This window comes from Rhinichthys klamathensis, unplaced genomic scaffold (assembly GCF_029890125.1).
Source record: "Rhinichthys klamathensis goyatoka isolate OS25496 unplaced genomic scaffold, OSU_Roscu_1.1 h1tg000249l_1, whole genome shotgun sequence".
Taxonomy (NCBI): Eukaryota; Metazoa; Chordata; class Actinopteri; order Cypriniformes; family Leuciscidae; genus Rhinichthys; species Rhinichthys klamathensis.
The window spans coordinates 326145-348636 of NW_026606771.1; the positions used below are offsets into that span (position 1 = coordinate 326145).

Consider the following 22492-nt stretch of genomic DNA (forward strand, 5'->3'; position numbering starts at 1 on the left):
TATCACAGATTTCATATATATATATATATACACTCACCTAAAGGATTATTCGGAACACCATACTAATAATGTGTTTGACCCCCTTTCGCCTTCAGAACTGCCTTAATTCTACGTGGCATTGATTCAACAAGGTGCTGAAAGCATTCTTTAGAAATGTTGGCCCATATTGATAGGATAGCATCTTGCCGTTGATGGAGATTTGTGGGATGCACATCCAGGGCACGAAGCTCCCGTTCCACCACATCCCAAAGATGCTCTATTGGGTTGAGATCTGGTGACTGTGGGGGCCATTTTAGTACAGTGAACTCATTGTCATGTTCAAGAAACCAATTTGAAATGATTCAAGCTTTGTGACATGGTGCATTATCCTGCTGGAAGTAGCCATCAGAGGATGGGTACATGGTGGCCATAAAGGGATGGACATGGTCAGAAACAATGCTCAGGTAGGCCGTGGCATTTAAACGATGCCCAATTGGCACTAAGGGGCTTAAAGTGTGCCAAGAAAAACATCCCCCACACCATTACACCACCACCAGCAGCCTGCACAGTGGTAACAAGGCATGATGGATCCATGTTCTCATTCTGTTTACGCCAAATTCTGACTCTACCATCTGAATGTCTCAACAGAAATCGAGACTCATCAGACCAGGCAACATTTTTCTAGTCTTCAACTGTCCAATTTTGGTGAGCTCTTGCAAATTGTAGCCTATTTTTCCTATTTGTAGTGGAGATGAGTGGTACGCGGTGGGGTCTTCTGCTGTTGTAGCCCATCCGCCTCAAGGTTGTGCGTGTTGTGGCTTCACAAATGCTTTGCTGCAGACCTCGGTTGTAATGAGGGGTTATTTCAGTCAAAGTTGCTCTTCTATCAGCTTGAATCAGTCGGCCCATTCTCCTCTGACCTCTAGCATCAACAAGGCATTTTCGCCCACAGGACTGCTGCATACTGGATGTTTTTCCCTTTTCACACCATTCTTTGTAAACCCTAGAAATGGTTGTGCGTGAAAATCCCAGTAACTGAGCAGATTGTGAAATACTCAGACCGGCCCGTCTGGCACCAACAACCATGCCACGCTCAAAATTGCTTAAATCACCTTTCTTTCCCATTCTGACATTCAGTTTGGAGTTCAGGATATTGTCTTGACCAGGACCACACCCCTAAATGCATTGAAGCAACTGCCATGTGATTGGTTGATTAGATAATTGCATTTATGAGAAATTGAACAGGTGTTCCTAATTATCCTTTAGGTGAGTGTATACATATATTAGAATGGTTTCTGAAGACACTGAAGACTGGAGTAATGGCTGATGAAAATTCAGCTTTGCATCACAGAAACAAATTATGTTTTAAAGTATATTAAAATAGAAAACCATTATTTTAAATTGTAATAATAGTTCACAATATTACTGTTTTTCTATATTTTTCATCAAAAACATTAAAAATAGTAATGATTCCAAACTTTTGACCGGTGCTGTATATGTGTCACACATGTGACAACTTTCCTCCACCTGGCATTAATGAAAAATATTTAATTTTTTGAAGAACAAAGTCTAACCTTTCATTCAAAATGTACCTTCATTATATAGATGACACTTGCCTTTATGTATCCTTGTGTGGTTTCTAGCACAGGCTGTCAGGTTTTGATTTTATATCTGTTGGTATTTGATCGAATCCATGATGCCATGTATCTGAACAAGTTGTCCAGGACCTCTGGCAGAAAATTAGGCCAACAACATTAAAGATACAGCACAGTATTTCATTTTACACATGGGGTACTTTTTATCCCTGTATGAACCAACCCCATATTAAGTGTTTGCTGCCAAAAAGCTCTTCTTTTTTTTTCATCTGTCCATAGAGCATTTGAAAAGTAACTGACACTACTGGAACATCAAACGGAGCGGGTTCGATCAAATACCAACAGATAAAAAAATCAAAACTTGACAACCTCTGATAGAAATCTTATAACGGGCCATGTTTGGATCTTCCAACAGGATAGTGATCTAAAAACAAACATCAAAATCAAAACAAAAATGTGTCACTGAGCACAAAACCAAGCATCTGCAATGGCCATCCCAGTCCCTGACCTGAACCTATAGAAAATGAGTGGGCTGAACTGAAGAGAAGAAGCGGCAACATGGATCTGGGAATCTGAAGGATCTGGAGAGATTATGTATGGGGGAATAGTCTCGGATCTCTTGTCAGGTGTTCTCCAAACTCATCAGGCATTATAGGAGAAGACTCAGACCTGTTATCTTGGAAAAAGGAGGTTGCAAAAAGTATTTTTTAGAAAAAAGTAAGTAAAGTAAAGGGGGCAAATTGTTCCCAACGTGTTTTGGAGAAAAACATTTATTTCATATAATGTGATTTTCCCCCTACTTTCAATTATTTTACTTCAATGAAAGGTTAGATTTTTGCAATTTTTTAAAATAAAATATCAAAAGGATTAACAATGCAGATTTATTTTTTTACAGCCATCTTTGATTTACCAAGGGGGCAAATCATTCTGACCAGCACTGTATATATATGTATGTATGATATGTATATATAAAATATTGACAAATATAGATTTTGACATATTTTCCTGCCAATATTTACGTTCGAGATTAAAAAAAAATAAGGAGAAAAGCGTATGTGTGTGTGGGAGGGAGAGGGAGAGGGGGGAGAGAAAGGGAGAGGGGGGAGAGAAAGGGAGAGGGGGGAGAGAAAGAGAGAGGCGTGACATCAGAGCGCGCAGCATCACTGAATGCAGGGCATCATCATCCCCACAGAGAAAGACAGCAGCGCCTCCACGCCCAATAAACACCACCAACGCCGCTGAACATGAGGTAAGATTTAAACAAATTGAAATCTATTAGCGTAAATGTTAAATCATGGATGACAGATGGATCATAGCACATGCATGTTTGCGGGTATTTGTGCGTTAAATCCAACGGTGAAATGTGTGTCCGTGAGACGTGTGGTGAGGTCCTGATGAGAATATTTATGAGGGCGCCAGAGAGGACTGCTCACCAGAAGCGTTTTCCCACGAATCTTACGATTTAATGCCTAAATATGATTAAATTGGACTGCCGGATAAAATATACGTAGCCTAATTAAGGGATCTAAAAACGAACAAAGATTTTCTCTGTCTAGCTATCGTAGCTAAAATATCACGACCAAGGTCAACAATAAAACATCAAAGATATCTGCTCTACCCGAGTCATGTGTTTTAAAATTCACAAATCCGAGGGTCATTTTCTTGTTCAAGTTATGATATAAGCTTCTTATCAGTCATTTGAAGCCATTCAATGCCCATAGAAGTAAGGAAAGGATCTTGTCTAAATGTTTTTCAGCCTCCATCACCTTGAATTTTGCATGAGCACAAAGAAAATGTGACGATTTATTTTCTTAGATTTGTATTATTGTGAGTAGTCTTTTTCGTAAACTGGTTTTCATCCTAAATCAGACTCAGAATTAAAGTTGGCTCAATGAACATCAGAGCTAAGCAAAACTATTTATAATAAAATCGTTGTTTTATTAGATAGATAGATGTAATAGCAATAAACAAATGGTGAGGTAAATCTAGATTTTATTTTAAGAATGATTGTATCTGCCAATTGACAAGTGGCCGTGGAAAACGTAATAAGTATAGTACAGACAGACAGACAGGGTTTTGCATCACCCTAAATTAGTTTATTTTTCTAATGACCAACTGACTGTACATTGCCCTGGTGTAATAAACACATGGACATGAAATATTGATTTAAGAGAATTTTATAGAGACCACTAAGAGATAGAAAATGAGCATAGCTATTTAGCATGAATGTATTGTATATTATATGAACAGAAGATATATCATTATTCTAAAATATTATTATTATTAGCTGAATGCTGCCGCTGACCAAGATTTCCAGGTTGACCTGTAATAATATGTGACATTGCAAGACAGACTATCTTGTCTATTAACTTGTTATGTAATGTTATGTGAGAATAAAAACTGGCAACCATTATGAGATGTTATTCCATGTTATTCCAGAGTAGTAAAACCTTGCTGGCTATTCAGACACAAGATGGTGGTGCTTCACAAACTAACTATAGAGATTGTTTGCTCAGGGGCACCTTTAAAACTGAAATATAGGCCAGTTCAGTTTCGACATTTGAATTTATGTATATATATATATATATATATATATATATATATATATATATATACATACATACTCAACACTGCATCTTGGATCGACGGTGTCTGAAGCGTGTGTGTAAATCAACCGACGACAGTCCATGACGTCATCACCAGAGTATAATGTACGTCATCAGCTTTTTTGTCTTCTGGAGCCATTTGTTTTTAGTAGCGTTTGTGAAGATGATTTAGTTTGGAAAACTCAGACAAGTGTTTCAGGAAGTGTGTGCCTCTGTGTCCCAGTTTTTGGACACTTGAGGACACATGATTTGTGCATTTGGTTTTTGGGTGAGGAGTATGCGCGTTCAGTTCTCGAGAGTTCTGAATGACCACTGTGAGTAATTTGTAATGAGGAAGCTCCATTCAGACTTAACTTAATTCTCGAGAGATGAGGGACAAGCGTCTGCACAACGTGGCTTGGGCCCTGATGTAGCCAAGGCACAATGGAGGTTGGAGTCGTGAGAATCGCGAATCGAGCTAGCCGAGGAATTTGAAAAAGGTATGGCTCTTTGATGTTCTTTAGTAACCGTTTCATGCAAACTGTTGTATCGGAATGTGCTGTCTCTACAGCAGATAGCATAGCATGCTGCTGGCACCATCCAGACAAAAAGAGGCAAATGCGGTTGAAGAGGGGGAGTATATCGCTTGTATTGAGCCCTCTCAGCCTGACTGCCCCGCATATTCTGTGTTGGAATTTATGGCCCGCACCACTACTAGATTGGATCTGATGTAGGGGCGTGATGGACAGGAGGTTGGTCATGGCAAATTAGACGAGCGATTCCTGGCAGGCCATAATCATACTTCTCATAGCCTTCAGTTTCTTCCTGACCTCCACGTAGAGGTGGAGAAGTCGTGGAGGAAACTATATTCAGCTCGCATCTATCCTTGCCAATATTCTAAGTTATTCGAATGTGGGGGGATTGCACGAGCGAGGATATTTGTGGATGCTTCCTCTTGAAGATACGCTTGTGGGCTATCTTTCACAGAGTGAATCATCCTCTTTTTAGACGGTGGTTGGAAAGAGATGCAAGGGCACAGTCAGCGGCATTTTGGAAGTACATCCCGCGCAGATCCAAATTTGCGCCCAAAATCTCTGGGGCTTCGGGTCCGTCACAGTATAATGACTGGAAGCAGGGCAGAGGGAGATCGTGCACCTCCTCTGAGAAGTGGGTCACACAGGAGGCGAGACGCTGGAATAACAAGACCTGAGGGAAAGATGCACCCTGAATGATTGACGCATCTGACTCCGGCTAAGTAAGTCTGTAGAGTTAGTTTATGCCATGCCCATTATGTCTGTGCATAGAAACAGCTAATGAGATAAGCATTCCCTCAGCATGGCGGAGTGGGTATGTTCCCCATAGCGTCAATCCACGACGCAGTGTAGAGTTCTACTTCAAAAGGGAACATCTCAGGTTATGACTGTAACCATGGTTCTCTGAGAAAGGGAACGAAACACTGCATCTTGTTGCATGCCTCATGCCTGCCTGCACGTTGTCTTCAGACAAAGAAGTTGATGACGTACATTTCTCTTATACTCATGGGCACTCCGGTAATGATGTCATGGACTGTCGTTGGCCAAGCTGATTTCAAGGAAAGTTTAGTCATGTTGTGGTCACCATAGATTAATATGTCCCATGAGATATAATACATTTCTGTTGAAAGACGTGTGAGAACTTCACCTTAGAAGATCAAGAGAAACTTGTCTGTGCTTTTTTTAGTTTCACTCAACCCTGGTCATAATACTATTCATCCGTACTTGCACATTTTCAGAGATTCAATGCAATTTTCTAGTCTTTGGGGATGTTTGGAATTAATGATATGGAACATATGATGAAGGTTGCAGCAGTGTTTTTTTGTTAAAAAAATGTATGGTTGCATATTTCTTTTGGCACCTCTCCTGTCCTGCAAAAATGTGCTTACCATTAGATTACATTGTGATGAGTCATTAATATTAGACCCTTGGTCATCTGAATAATTCAATTACCTTATTTTATAAACACACTGTAGATTGAGGGGTCTTTTGCATGGTGACTCCATCAGCTCTCATGCAGAGGACGCTAACATAGGATCAGCTTTAAAAAAAAAATGTCTTCATTAAAATTTTAAAGCAGTCCACACAAATTAGTTTACTGGTTGGAAAAGGGGTATTTGTTTTGGAATATTCCAAAACTATACACTCAATGAAATGACTGACTATCCCCCTTATGGAAGATGGGTGAATTGCCTGAATTTGCAGCCACCATTTTATACAAACTGTCCACAGTACAGCATTACAGTCTGTATAACGTTGTCTCTTAACAAACACATGACCTGCTGGATCAGATATGGTATTCTCAGGCATGGTGCCTTCCTTTGCAGGTGCTGTTTCCTTGGTAACCAGACGGTCTAGAAGTGAATGGTTGTTGTGAGATGTGGTCAGGGAGGGGGGAGGAGTGTAAGCATCCTCCATCTTCTTTGTTCTCATTCCCACTGCTTGTGCCCCACTTTTGTCCATCGTATCAGAAACCCTCTGCTCAACGCATGTCTGGTTCCAATATTACTTACTTTCTCAAATTAAAGAAATAATCAGACCACTAGATTATAATGGGGTTTATTAAATAATATGTTAAATTGCTTTATATAATTAGCTTATCTCTGGTCTGTCTATATAATATAATATAATATAGATTCCTTGAGTTTGCTAGTCATGTGTTGGATGCACATAAATGCATTTGACATGTCTTTTGGTATCGTATGGTATAGTCATATTCAGTGAGAACAAAAAAAAACACAGTGCATCCATCACTTGACTAGCAAATGCAAAGAATCTAAGAGACTAACACCATCTTGATACTGAAAGAATGAACAGTCTTTATTATATTATATTATATTATATTATATTATATTATATTATATTATATTATATTATTATAGTAGATTGATAAATTACTTTGTTTCAGTGAGGCTGTTTGCTGACCTTCCCGTCATTTGTGCTGTTAATGTGTTTGCCTGCTTTTGTGTGTTCATGACTGAAGAGCCTCAGGTTCTTGTTATATCACAGTTAAGGAGGACTTTAGGACACAGTCATAGCCGCATGTGTGAGCCACTCACAACAATGTTTTTTTTTTTTTTGCAATTCTCTAATTCAAAAGATAATTTCCTATGGCCTTGTGTCATTAAATATATACTGTTTAAAAAGTACAACAGCTCCCTTATTTCTGTCTAATGTATTCTGGTTGTTCTGGTTGTTCTAAACAAAAGATGCACCATTAGACTATTTCAGGCCCTCAAAAAAAAAAAAAAAAAAAACCTGTGTATTTGTCCTCTATGCCTTTCACATGTAGCCCAGGGGAGGTGTACTCTACATATGAAGATCTGAGGATCACAGCATACAGTGAGACAAACTGTATGTTTGGGTATCACTTTATGTCTAGTCACAATGCAGAATCAGATGCTGTGATTTTTAGAGCATTCCCTTCTAAAGAGATCAGGGATAGGGTGTTACCATGGCAACTGTCGAGAACTGCTGCCCCTCATTGGCAGCTCACTAACACTCTTTCAGTTATTTTCCTCAAGGGATAGATCTTTGAGCAGATTACCCAGCATCTACTGCAGCATATAGAGCAGAGCAGAGAAAGCATCAAAGATTTTTTTTTTTTTTAACGAGGAATCGCCATTTCCTCTCCTGGCATCATTAATTTAACAGTTATTGAAACACCTCCAGGAGCCAATTAAAATACAGAAACATCTAATGTCTCTGCATGGTGCCCAATTGGTCGTGCATTCAGCCTATTTGATCTGGAACAAGACTATCCAAATGAAAAAGATGAACCAGCTGTGCTTAAATCCCTGTGGACGGTCACACATGCTTCATCATCAAACATCTCTCCATTCTTCGGTTCTCTCCCCCCTCTCTTTTTATATCATACCAATCACACGCTTTTAATTTAGTGTCTCCGGTGCTGTCCAGAATAATTCATTCTGTCCAAACCCTGCTGAAATTACAGACAGATACTGTGTTCACTGTGTCCTCATAATCTAAAAGCAATTGTGTCGAATTCAACCACTGCTCTGGCCATTGTGTTCCCGGTAAATGGGTTTTCTCCATTGATCTGTTAGTATACATTTTAATTGATCGATTTTGGGGCTGTGCATGATCTTTACATAATCCAACCTGTCCTTAGATGGACCTCACCCAAGCGTACAATGGCATGTGGTTTTCCAGAGAGGTCTGGTTGAGTGTCCTGGGGTCTGGCCAGCTCTGTTAATGTAGTTTAATGCTGGCTGGAACTGGGATCTGTTCGGTCTGGAGAACGCAGCAGTTTGTTTGTGAGTAAATCTTTATTTGACTAATGGAGGGCTATTAGAGCAGAATTACAGAGACTTAATTTAGACAATTAGAGGATAGTCGTGATTGAAGTGAATGCCTTGGTATTTCATATCTGTGCTGCTAAACTATTTGCGCTACAAACCAGTATGTTTATGATAATAAATAAAAATAACAAGTTAATAAATACCAGTTTGCAATTTCAAGCAGTGAAACCGACTGTTTTTAAACAGCTTAAATAACTGCTAGTGGCTGACACCAAAAGCCTCGCACATTCATGTTCAAAATGACCGTGCTGACGCTTATGTTAAAAATATTATAGATAAAAATAATTCAGTAGTTTGCGGATATGTTATTTGATGTTTCAATGTTGCACTTGTATTGGCCTGTATTAAGTTGTGTTAAGCTGTATAGGGTGTGTTAAAATGTGTTGAGCCATATAGTGTCCTTTAAGCTGTGTTTGAGAGTCTTAAGTTGTGTTTGTCATGGGTGGTTGCATAAATTGAACAACGCAGGAGAGTATCAAACAAAAAGTCTTTAAGAAATTTTAAATCCAACACAGAACACGCAGGAGAAACCAAGAAATACAGGAATGTACAACCACGGTAGACGACATCGAACCAAGAACTGTGAGAACTGAGGACTATAAATACACAGGGTAGCTAATCAACAGAAACTGAAACAGGTGTGTAACATAATCAGTAACCATGGAAACTAACTAGGGAAACAGGTCCAAGAGGGGAGGGAGGGTGTTCGCTCTGGAGGTGGGCGCAAAGCTAAACACCATGGCAGAGACAATAGAGGGAGGAGACAGGGTTGAGCCTTCTTTGACAGTCCGGGTGATGAGCAGCCGAGGTGGAGCCAGGGTGCCGGAGGACTGAGGCGGAGCCAGTGTGACTGAGGGCCAAGGTGGAGCCAAAGGGAAGGCAGAGCCTGACGGAGCTAAAGGGGTGGAGGGACGAGGCTCAGCCAAAGTCCATGGTGTAGGCAGAGCGATGACTGACTAAGGCAGAGCCAGAGGGACAAGGATGCTCGGTAGAGCCACAAGGACGACGGTCCCAGGTTGAGCCAAGTGGGCAAGGAGCCAAGGTGGAGCCGACTGGTCAACGGGCCGAGGTGGAGTTATATAACTTTCTATTGGGTTCAGACTTCCGGGTTGATGTTGGGCTCAGGCGATGGCTCTGGTGCTGCCGTCACGGCGGGCTCTATCTCTGTGTCTGTGGTGGGGTATGATTTATCTGATTTCTTCAAGTGGTCGCGCCTAGTCTTTTGCATTGCATATAAATATTTCTGCCTTATGTGGTAATCAGAATTCACATCAGATCATAAACAGAAGTTATTTCAAACACTGCAGTCTGAAAGTGAGTTGAGCTAAAATGATTTTAAAAGTCTTTAATGCTGATGTTAACTGGTATTTGAAATCATCCGCGACGCTGCCCTCTCTTGACTCATATAAACTCCGCCTTTGTTCGTAAATACTCCTCAAGCCCGAGCTTGCCCGCTTTGGAACAAGGTATCATTGGCCAAAAAACCCTCGCCGACGAGGCCTGATCAAGCTCAAGTGACAGTGGAAACGCGACTGCCCCTGGCATGTACTAGCACGCCCGTTTTTGGCCTGACAGTGGAAACGCGGCTATTGAAAATTTGGTGATGTGCAATGTACTGTATATTATTAGAAAATGAAACTGTTTTTTGACCTTTGATGCATTTAAACCTGTTGTAGGAGACCTTCAAAACAAAATTAGGAGCCTTTAAAATAACATATTAGGGGCACTTTAAGATGTGTTTGGCTGTGTTAAGCTGTGTCAGGCCATTTTTAGTGGTATTATCTGTATCCGGTTGAGGTTTATATTATCACACTAGTGTAGACCCCACTTTAATGTGTATAGATTCAGATGTTTGAGGTTGAAGCCTCCCCTTCCCCTAGCATTTCGTGAGCTTAGAATTATAAGGTTCTATCTCCACTTTTGGTCGAAATTGAGTTTTTGACATAATCTTATCCATTAGGTGTTTATTAATGCCTGTGTGGTGTTATTTTTGTAAAAAAAAAAAAAATTTGTTAGTAGTTATTAATAAAATAAAAAGGTTCCATCTCACAAAACAGCAGGGATGTAAAAACTTTGATGCTCAATATCTCAGACCTACCCTAAACGGAGATAGAACTGTATAATTCTAAGCTCACGATTTGTTTTCTTCCTCAACTATAAGCTACAAACATGACCACACACCATGCAGTAAAACATAAAATGGGGAAGTGCTTAGGGTATGTGCATGTATTTTATCACTGGAAGGACAGGAGCATAGAAAAAGAGACCGAAAACAAGGGACGGAGAGAGAGTGGGAGACACAAGAATGTTTAATGTGTTCCTGATCTGGTCTATAGTGGGGGATGGTCAAAAAGGGTTGGAGGAGCTGCTGGCACCAGTCACAGAGAGAATTAACACAGCCGTGAATAATGAAAACCTGTCATATCAACCGCAAGGAAACTCTCCTCATACTGACAGATGGCTTGGTGACGATTTTTTGGAACTTGGTCATCCACAAGCTTAAAGGCAGACTTTGCTTTCATTGTATATTCCAGACATGGGTTTTCATTTTTTAAATCTAACATGGTATACAAAATTCAGTATTTGTTGTTTGAGGTTGAATGTAAATGAATGTCAAGTCAAATTTATGTGAATATTGCTTTTCACAATACACAGTTTCAGCTTTACAGAACATCATGATGTTAATGTTTATAGCATCTCAATATATTCATGTTGCATTAGGTTAGAGCTGGGTGATATATATTTTGAGACGATACAAGCAATCAAGCAGTTGAGATTTGCTCTATACAATTGCTACGTGAATATACAGTATGTATGCGGATAAAGTTGGACATACTACAGTATATATTCAACTTTATATTTAGATTTGTGGTGGAACAATTCATGTTCCATTTGACGTTTACCACAGCTTCCTGGTTAAAAGCATATGGCACACCATTTATCTAACACTGCCTTACACTATACACTGTGACTTTTCACTGTTTGAATCACTGTTGGACAGTGTTGCCTCAGAAAAAATAGACATTTGTAAAAATGTGTATGTGTATTTCTAGATCCAATGTTATAAATGTCTTTTGTTCTTTTAGGCTGTATCTTGTTTTTCTCTTTAATAGTATAATCTGTCTGGAAGCCCCACATGAAATACATTCAGGCCTAGCCAGGCCTCCCTCAAGTGATCACTGATTAAATATGAAATAGGTCTAAAGTAAATTTGACAGATGATTACTTAACCTTTGGGGCATTAGCTTAACCTGGCCCTAGCCAGATGAATTTCGCTCCGCCTAGCTTCACTCACATCCATCTGGAACCTCTTCCATTGAGAGTGATTTCTCCAACCAACTTTATGGTTTAGCCAATCAGGATGCAGGGCGGGAGTTTCATAGATGTGACGTAGTGGAGAAGCGACCGTGAGACTGTTTTGATTCAGACAACAATGGCGGCTCACATCGAGGAAACAAGCGTTAACATTGATGCTGCTATTTCATCCGTGTTGTCCAATCTACCTAATATTGTTTCATTAAAAGAACATCAGAGAACGGCTCTTAAGGCTTTTGTTGGTGGAAACGATGTTATATAGATCAGTGCCTTCTCCCGACCGGATTCTTCAGCGTCACGGGTTGGCTTCGGTGTGAGTGGTTGAAATAGCATGTCGATAAAGATGACAGACAAGTGGCTTATCCAATCATATGCAAGGATTTTTGATAAGGCCCAGCCTTCTGAAACGCCATTTCAATGGATCGGTTCCAGATGGATGAGTGAAGCTAGGCGGAGCGAAATTCATCTGGCTAGGGCCAGGTTAGCATTAGCTGCCAGCAGTATGAAATGTTTCTGAGAGGTCATGACCCCTGACTACACCTCAGCAATCAGAGAGGGTTTTTGGCTTGAGGGTAATTTATTTACATCCCTGCAAGTGCTTCTGTGGAGGAAAATAAGGAAAACATTTGTATTCCCCTCATATTTCCTTCCTGACTGATTTTAATTTGTATAAGGGGCAAATAAAAAATAAAAAGATTCTAGCTGCTTCATAGTGCTCCGTTTTTAGATTGCTATCTGGTACTACTGTAGCTGGTCCAAATTGGCTGAACTGACAGATGATGGATCTACATTAAACTTGGTTGACCATCTTGATCAAGGTGATTAGAACTGATAGGCTAGTCATGGGTAGGTGTGTACACTGAAAAAAAATACTTTGACCAATAAAAAAAAAAAAAAAAAATTCTCACATCTTGATTTAAAATTAATTTGAAATATTTATTTTCCACAACAAAAAAAAACGTTCAATGAACAAAATATTTATTATAAAAGGATCAGTCAGATATATTAATCGATGTACTATATTTAGACATATATTTTGTTGTTGCTTTTTTACAACTTAATTTCATCATAAACAAAAGCTAAATTAGCAATAAAATGAGAAAGCAGAAAGTAGAATTTTCAGAATAAAACTAAAAACATTTTATAGACAGCGTTTAATTTAATGTACTTACTATAAATACTACTTTAAAGAGTTTAATGTTTATTCTGACCTCTTAAAATGTGCACTAAACTTTTTAGAATTAAACGTTTCAGGTTACGCATGTAACCATGGTTCCCTGAAAAGGGGGAATGAGACACTGTGTCCCCTAGAGGAAACTTTGGGGAATCCATTCGGCATGACCGGTGTCTGAAACACGTGTGAAAACATGATAATGATCTTTACATTTGCCAGTGACAGACTATGACTACTACTGTTGCGACCATATGAGTATAAAAGGGGCAACTGTAGAACACGTCATCCACTTCTTTGTCTGAAGGAGAGGTGCACAGGAATACCTGAAGCGTGGCAAGAAGACGCAGTGTCTCGTTCCCCTTCTCAGGGAACCATGGATACATGCGTAACCTGAGATGTTCCCTTTCGAATGGGAACTCACACTGTATCCCCTAGAGCAGTGTTCTTCAACCCTGCTCCTGAAGGACCCCCAACACTGCACATTTTGTATTCAAACACACCTGATTCAACTCATCAGCTCATTAACCCATGGGATAATGAGTTGATGAGATGAATCAAGTGTGTTTGATTAGGGAGACAAAGAAAATGTGCAGTGTTGGGGGTTCTTTAGGAGCATGGTTGAAGAACACTGGCCTAGAGGACACTTTAGGGAACAAAATGCCCACTCTGCCATGCTGAAGAGATGAGGGCCTCATCGGCATTAAAGTCACATTAAAGTCAAAGAATCAAAGGAGTCCACATCCCTGAGGTACACACCAGTAACTGTCATGACTAATTCCCTACGGCCAAAGCCCGAGCTGCATACCCTATCAGAGAAAGTCCGGGCTTGCGCCCTTCCGCTCTTCCCTGCAGGGCTGAGTCAAAAAAGATACTCAGCCCATGGGTAGAGCTCAATGGTTTGGTATTCCTGAGAATACTTTTAAGAGAATATCGTCACTGAATGGAGCTCTGAAAACGGAGGCCTACCATGATGCCTCTCTAAAGCGAGAGGAGTAGAACCACATTATACGCCTCGGACAGCTTCCCAAAGAAGCTCACAGACAGCCTAACAGAATTGCTATCTAGGTGGAGCTTGGGGGAGCGGAGGCCTCAGCAGGATAACTCTATAGTGAGAGTAGGCCTAGCAAAGTTCCGGTTTAAGTGCAGTATCGGGCGGAGCTCAGGTTAGTGGAGGTCTCTAACAAAATGACTCTCTATAGCGAGAGGGGGCCTAACAACGTTCCCAACCCAGGAGTAACAAGAAGGCTCAATAAGAACCTGTAGCTCAGTACCACAACCTAGCTGAAATCTAAGGTAGTTTCCCTTATGATCTCTCTGCCTCAGCGTGGAGATCAAAGGAGACACAAAGTGCTCAATAAAATTTGTTATAGTAATAACTACTACATTCTGCTTCTTTTTTAGAATTAGATACAACATTAGGAACCCAAAAAAAGAAAAAGTTCTTGTTCGACTCCTCTTGTGCTCTTGTGCAACCCCCGCGCTCGATCCCGCCTAACGCAATGGTGGCCGCGGGACCCGAACTGTGGAGTGCAGGTGCTCAACTCTCAACCTTCAAGAGAGTCAAACCCAGGTGGAATCAATTACTGCGATCACATCGCAAAAATGTGCATTTATCCCCCTTGAGAGCGCAATGAGTTCAAGTGTCAGATTTTATCACTCTGAAAGGAATCATACGAAAACAGCTATGAATGCATAACTACGAATGCCTTCAACTCCCTCGAGAGCTAAACACGCTAGTGAAACCACTAACTACTATCTCTCAGGTGAGAACAGAAGGGAAAAAGCTCCTTACCTGTCTCTTGTAGTCAGTTTCGCGAATGCACATCCAGCCTCTTTGAAGAGTCAAAGGAATATCACCCAAATGCACGTCCCACATCCCTCGAGAATAAGGATGGTGCTAACGGAGCTTTACATTGAGAAATCCTCACAATGCACGCATTCAGCTCCCTCAAGAACTAAATGTGCAAGCTCCTTACCCATGCCAAAGAACTCACAGTCGTGTGCCCTCAGATGTCAGGAATTTCTAACAAGGACGCACAGGCATTCTGAAACGCTTGGCAGAGTGTTTCTTCATTATCCTGAAGACAAAGAAGGGGATGACGTGTTCTACGGGTGCCCCTTTTATACTCATGGTCGCACCAGTAGTACGTCACAGGCTGTCGCGGGCCAATGTCAAGTTAATTGTCGTGTTTTCACGTGTGCTTCAGACACCATCATGCCAGAGGCATTACCCAAAGTGTCCTATAGGGAACGTGGTGTGAGTTCCCATTCAAAAGGGAACCCACATTAATATCTGTAGTCAGTAAAGCTATCTTGTGAAAATACTATTTAAACAAAATTGTTTATTTTTTTCTTATGGAAACAAGTGATATTTGCTTTTAGACAAACTGAACAAAACAGGTTTAAACCAGAAAAAATGATTAGACCCATATAAAAAATCCACTTTAAATATCTGACACAACTGTTTCACGTTTTTTTGTGTACTGTACCGCAGTCAATATAACGAAAATCCTACACCCTTTCATGGCTTGAAAATCTTTCTTAAAAAGCAATGTTTCAGTCAAACAGTCAAAGTCAGGCTTTTTAAGGAACTTAAAACTTGCCAATCAGGCAATAGGTAGATTTAGGGTAGGTTAGTTTGTCACTTTAAAGGGATACTCCACCCAAAAATGAAAGTTCTGTCTTCATTTACTCACCCTAAAGTTGTTGCAAACCTGTATGAGTTTCTTTCTTCTGATGAACACAAAGAAAGATATTTTGAAGAACGATTGGAACTTTGGCACCATTGACTTCCATAGTAATTTTTTTTCTACTATGGAAGTCAATGGTGCCAAACAAATATTTGGTTCCAATCATTCTTCAAAATATCTTCCTTTGTGTTCAGCAGAAGAAAGAAACTCATACAGGTTTGCAACAACTTGAGGGTGAGTAAATGATGACAGAATTTTAATTGTTGGGTGGAGAATCTCTTTAAGAACTTTACGAAAGCTCTTTACTCACTTTATAAAAGGCATTTGACAAGACGTTAAAACTATTACAACATGTGGGACTTTTTCTATTATTTCCACTATAGATCTACTGTAGAACCAACACTAACACTAAATGTTCCAAAAAACTATTGACAACCTTAAGCAGGTATGACTTACTTTTTCAACATTGTTCTCCAAGGATGCTGCAATGTATCTGCAAACCAACTGTATGCATTGAATTCATAATAAACTTAGAGACATGATTATGAGTGCATTAACTTTAACCCCTGCCCTCTGACCTTCTCAGGGATTCAATCGAGTGATGATGTCATACCCAACGGCCTCCTATGACCAGCTGGTGCGGCAGGTGGAGGATCTTCGTAAGGAGAACTCTCACCTGCGTCGTGAGCTTCAGGACAACTCACACCACCTGTCCAAGCTGGAGAATGAAACCTCTGACATGAAGGTGAGTGAAGCTCAGAATATCACTAAATTATTAAACTGACAGCCTTGGCTCCACAAGGGGGCTTGGTCTGACCAATTATGAACATGGCCTGTAAACCTGAGTCAGGCCCGATACTACAGCTTTGATTCCGGACGTGTTGGATCTGCTTCTGAATTTACATAAGAGATCATAAAACTGAAACTCTTACACAGCGTCAGGATAATGTTTGAGAATAATGCACATAATGGTGCAGTGTGTGTGCACAATTAGTGGCACCAAACAAAATAATAACTAAGCAATTTTCAAAAGTTTCCAAGCAGGTTTGCTATAAACTCTGCACTGCTCTTATCTTTTATTACTTGGCCAAACTAGTAAATTTTCTTGTAAAAGGCTTATTATAGGCTTATTATACAGTAGTCCTCTGGCATAAGTTGACATTTTGAATTGTTAGTTCAGTCTCTTGTCGGTTCTTGTTGACAATACATGTGGTTTTTGGACTTTGGATATTTGAATTTTTTTAACCCATTGTAAAAGAGTCTAAACCTCAAAAAATTATTGTAAATCAAGTTTATTCATTTGGAATATTGTCTGTTCAGTATTTGTGTTCGTTGTTATTTTCTATATGAAGTATAAGATGTTTTATAATACCCGTTGGTCATGTAGAGCGGTGTGTTGTATATCTGTTTGGCGAGAGCGAGTCTCTATTGCATGCATTTGTATCACTCATGACCTACTTTCCACAAAATATCTGGAGATTCTAATTATGAATGTCCAGCATCTCTGAGCTAAATGATATCTGAGAACATTTTAAATCCTGTTGCCCATTACAGCTCTCAGTTGAGCAGAAAAAGCAACCATTAGACCATGGAGCTTATTTTATTATTGACCCTGAGTCTTAAATTGCAGAATGTTTGATGTGTTACATGAGAGTGATGTCGGTTCAGCTTTCGAGTTCCAGTAAAACAGGAGTGTCTTTTTTAATCCACTGAAGATAGCATTGGAATTCATCAGATGAAGAAATACTAAATATTAAATATTGCAGATTCATGTCTGTTTTGTTAGTTTAACTGCTTTGGAGACAAATACAATGTGCATCGTATTTACACTACCATTCAAAAGTTTGGGGTCAGTAAGATTTTTCTTTTTTTTAAGAAATTAACAAATTAACACAATTATTCAGAAAGTATGCATTAAATTGATCAAAAGTGACAGTAAAGACATTTAATTAAAATTGTATTGAAAGAAAAAGACAGCAGCCCCTCACGGATGACTGCTGTCACATATAATAAAACAAAACGTCTCACGTTACGACTGTAACCTATGTTCCTTGAGAACAGGGAACAAAACACTGCGTCAAATGACGCTTTGGGGAACGCCTCAGACGTGACAGGTGTCTGAAATAACTATCAAATCACGGCAATCACTTTGACCGGCGACAGCCCGTGAATCATTAACGTGAATGATTAACGTGCGACCTGCAATTATATAAGGGTCGCACATGCCTTGCAAACATGACAAATCACCTTATCGTCTGAAGGGACTGTTTGATAGGCAGGCCCCGAGGCATGGCAAGGAGACACAGTGTCTTGTTCCCTGTTCTCAGGGAACATAGGTTACAGTCGTAACCTGAGACATTCCCTTTCGAAAGGGAACTCACACTGCGTCGCATGACGCTTTGGGGAGTGCATGCCAGGTGGCAGTGACAACTGTCAGAACCAGCAAATTCAAATGAAACGCTAGAACCACTCACCCTCAGGTCACACTGGGCTGTCAGTGACAGCATTCCCTATGGTCATAGCCCAAGCTATAAGCCTCGCAGGAAAACCTCCATAAACATTGTTAAATGAAAGGCCTACCTGGGCCTGCTCAGGGCCTGGAACCACAGCTTCCAATTAGAAGGGGTCCCTTCTAGGGAATGTGGCTAGGGAACCCGATGGAACCCCAGGCAATCACTATTCAGGGGAAAGTACTCACCCCGAAATGCCACCAGGACGCCCTGACCTGGCGTCAGTTACATAGACACTTAGTCTGGCCACTTCTTGTCTGTCCGAAGACAGAGCCTCTGGACACTTGCCTTTAGGTAAGGCATCCAACCCAAGGGACTGCGAAGCTGGCAGTGAACCACTCGGACCGGATCTCAGAGACGGGATATCCTGGAAAGTATGACTCAGCATAGTCCTTTCCAACCCTTGCCAGCGAGGGGAGTTTCTCTACTCGATCCACGGATCTACCCAGTGTTTGTGTTTCAAAACACTGAGGAGGCCTGTGAAGGCCTAAGGGCTGATCTAACTGGGAGGCCTCACGAGAGGCCTATTACCGTCTCACCAGACTCAGGAGTCCGCGTGCTCATAGTGACCCTCGGTGAGGGGAGCACATGGTCCGCCTGGTGGCAAACCAGGCTGTAGGCAGGGAAAGAGGTTCCGGGAGGGAACCAGTAGCAGAGAATGAACACTTTAGTCGAGCCAGGGCGCAAGCTCACCTTCAGCAGCTGCTTGCTAAGGCCAGCTGAACTGATAGCAAGAGGCCACTAGCTTCCTGAACCCAGCACCGCTAGGAAACCACTCACAGGGAGGCCTGGTGAGGCCTACTACCTGATAACCACAGTATGTGGGGAACTTCCCATTCAGGGAGGCCTGGAGGGGCCTACTACCTGATAATCACAGTATGTGGGGAACTCACCTTCAGGGAGGCCTGGTGAGGCCTACTACCTGATGGCCAACGTAAGTGGGAATTCGCCTTCAGGGAGGCCTGGTGAGGCCTACTACCTGATAACCATCTTAAGTGTGAATTCACCTTCAGGGAGGCCTGAGGAGGCTACTACCTGATAACAACTGGTAACTATGAGCCCTGAGTCCGGGTGATAGTTCCAAGGCGGCCTGCTAAGGCCAGCCAGCTGGGGACTCGCCTATCAGGGAGGCCTGGTTGGGCCTACTAGCTGATAGCAAGTCAGTTCTGCTACAAAGGTACACTGTTGGGAACCATACTACCCCAACATAACTATTGGGTCCAGCCACAGGAGGACTAATACGGCTAGCTACCTGGTAGCGGTTATAAAGTATGTCCCACAATGTTGGGTCTCACCTCCGAGGAGGCCTGTTTAAGGCCTACTACCCATCAGTGAGTCAACTGCCCGAACCACCAAGGCCAACTACATAAAGTAAGCTGGCCTACAGCGCCCTCTTGGGGGCTGCCAATTCAGGGAGGCCTGCTGAGGCCTACTACCTAACGGCGCAGCCTTCGTTGGCAGATAAGGTGTTTACACAGCGCCTACAGCATCCTGGTGCCTAATCACATTGCCCATGGCAGTGTACTCAGAAAGAGAGCTAATACCCTTAAAACAAGGGGAGTACAACATACGCCACTCAGCTCAAACGGAGGCCCCAGAGTCAGAGACCTACCATATGTACACATGGGCGTCAGCTCATGGCAATGCTCTGGCTTCAGAGGAGCGTACTTCGACAAAAGAAGAAGTGAAGCTAGAAATTCCCGCTCAACCCGAGCCATAGTAGTGCAAGGTAGGATAATACAGAACTGAAAGTGAAGTACTCAGGCTTACCCTGTATCACAGGGGAATAATCCCATCTCACCCTGAGGTTTACCAGGGTGTGGGCCTGCCAGCGGCTCTAGGGGTGACAGCAAATTTATCTGTGCCCAACCTAGGGGAGTGGGGCTTGTTTGTGAGCCAAACCACCTACAACCCAACGCCCGAGCAGTAGCTCAGTGAGGTAAGTGAAGCCTAAACTGGCGGCCCAGATCCGTATGCTAGTTCTGCACAGCAGGGCCGGGCAGACAAATCCAGTCTCTTCGTGAGGCGAAAGACGGCCTAACCCTGCTCAATAAAGACACATTGTACCGGGGAGACCTATTTGAGGCCTAACCCAGGATCTTTTATAAACCATGCCTCTGCACCACGCTCAGAGGTGGGTAGAGTATCCAAAACCTGTACTCAAGTAAAAGTACAAGTACTTATAGAAATATTTACTCAAAGTAAAAGTAAAAGTAATAATCTTAAAAGTTACTTGAGTAAGAGTAAAAAAGTATCCAATGAAAAAATTACTCAAGTAGTTAGTTACTAGTTACTTTGGAACACATAGGCCTATATATATATATATATATATATATATATACTGTATATGTAACATGATATTATTTAGATTTTTTTTTCATTTAAATGACTATTATTATCATAATTAGATAAGCTATCTTTGCAACAAAAACAGAAGAGACAAACATTATTTCTGTATATCTGTATTATATCTGTAGCCTGAAAACCATTGCCTGTCCTTTGGTTTGTATAATAGTATAGTAACTTATACAACTACGTTTGGATTATTAGACAATGTCGGAATAAAGTGACTCTATGGAGTTTTGCATTCATATGTAAGGGGTCAAGTCATCTTCATTTATATAGCGCTTTTAACAATGGATTGTTTCAAAGCAGCTTTACAGAGATAAACATATAATTTAAGGTAAGGTAAAATGCAGTCCATAACGATTGTTTTGGCGTTATAGCGGTTCTTGAATAATGTTACTTCCAGCTAAAGTTAACTTTGATTGATTCACCATCCAATCTGATGGAGTTTTGGTTCCTTGCCACTGTCGCCTTGCTTTTGGCTTGCTTAGTTGGGGATATTTAATATTCAACAATATTATTGAACTGTGTTGTACTACTTTCATGTTATCACTGTGAAGCTGCTTTGATGCAATCTGTATTGTGAAAAGCGCTATATAAATAAATGTGACTTGACTTGACTTGACCTCCGTCGAAATGATCAGACTTTAAACGCGAACCTGTGATTACCAGCAGCCATATCACCCTGTAGCCCAAGACTGGTTGCCCACTAAAGCTAAGCAGGGCTGAGCCTGGTTAGTACCTGGATGGGAGACTTTCTGAGAAAATCAGGTTGCTGCTGGAAGAGGTGTTAGTGAGGCCAGCAGGGGGCGCTCACCCTGTGGTCTGTGTGGGTCCTAACGCCCCAGTATAGTAATGGGGACACTATACTGTCAATTGAGCACCGTCCTTCGGATGAGATGTTAAACCGAGGTCCTGACTCTCTGTGGTCACAAAAAAATCCCAGGATGTCTTTCGAAAGAGTAGGGGTGTAACCCTGGCATCCTGGCCAAATTTGCCCAGTGGCCTCTGTCCATCATGGCCTCCTAATCATCCCCATATATATATATATATACACTAATTGGCTTCATCACTCTGTCTCCTCTCCACCAGTAAGCTGGTGTGTGGTGGGCGTTCTGGCACAATATGGCTGCCGTCGCATCATCCAGGTGGATGCTGCACATTGGTGGTGGTTGAGGAGATTCCCCCTTCTATGTGAAGCGCTTTGAGTGTCCAGAAAAGCGCTATATAAATGTGATGAATTATTATTATTATTATTATTAACGCGGACGGCGTTCACATGCTCATTCAGAATTCTATAGTTATGTGCTTTTTAAAATATGTGCGCAGGTTTGTAATTCATACAACCCAGCCTAAACAAACTACTTTTCTTGCCTATAAATTTTGATACAGAATTTTGTTTTATTTTATCACTTCGGGGTACGCGAACCGAAATTCACAACGCTTTATCTGTAGAGTGGGAAAGGGATCCTCCATAGGGAGAGGATAGTGGATACTTCAGCACTGCATTGTCATCGGGTCCAGGCAAAGCTCCCTCGTCAGATCTGGACACTGCCTGGATCCGGCAGGCTGCGGGAAAACCTCGGGATAAACAAAGACACTAAAATTAGCGTAGATGCCATTCTTCTTATGATGTAGCGAGTACATCAAGATTTAAGGGAAGTGTTCCCAGTTCCGGCTGACCTAATCTATGCAGCCTAACATTGAATTTATAGAAGTCTATAATGTATTATGTGTATGCTAGGTCAAAGAGATGTGTTTTTAGTCTAGCTTTGAACTGACAGAGTGTGTCTGCTTCCCGGACAATGGTAGGAAGACTGTTCCAAAGTTTTGGTGCTAAATAGGAAAAGGATCTACCGCCTGCAGTCGATTTAGATATTCTAGGTATTATCAACTGGCCGGAATTTTGAGATCGCAATAGACGTGAAGGACTATAATGCGTTA

At 41.3% G+C, this 22492-nt stretch overlaps 1 protein-coding gene across 1 annotated transcript in view; it reads left to right on the forward strand.

The window, feature by feature from the left end:
* Window positions 1-2716: 2716 nt before the first annotated feature.
* Window positions 2717-22492, forward strand: part of apc2 (APC regulator of WNT signaling pathway 2) — a 58609-nt gene continuing 38833 nt past the window's right edge. The window contains exons 1-2 of the mRNA XM_056266566.1: window positions 2717-2823; window positions 16279-16437. Coding sequence (XP_056122541.1) covers window positions 16294-16437 — 144 coding nt within the window. The 5' untranslated portion in view covers window positions 2717-2823; window positions 16279-16293. The remainder of the gene's footprint in view (window positions 2824-16278; window positions 16438-22492) is intronic.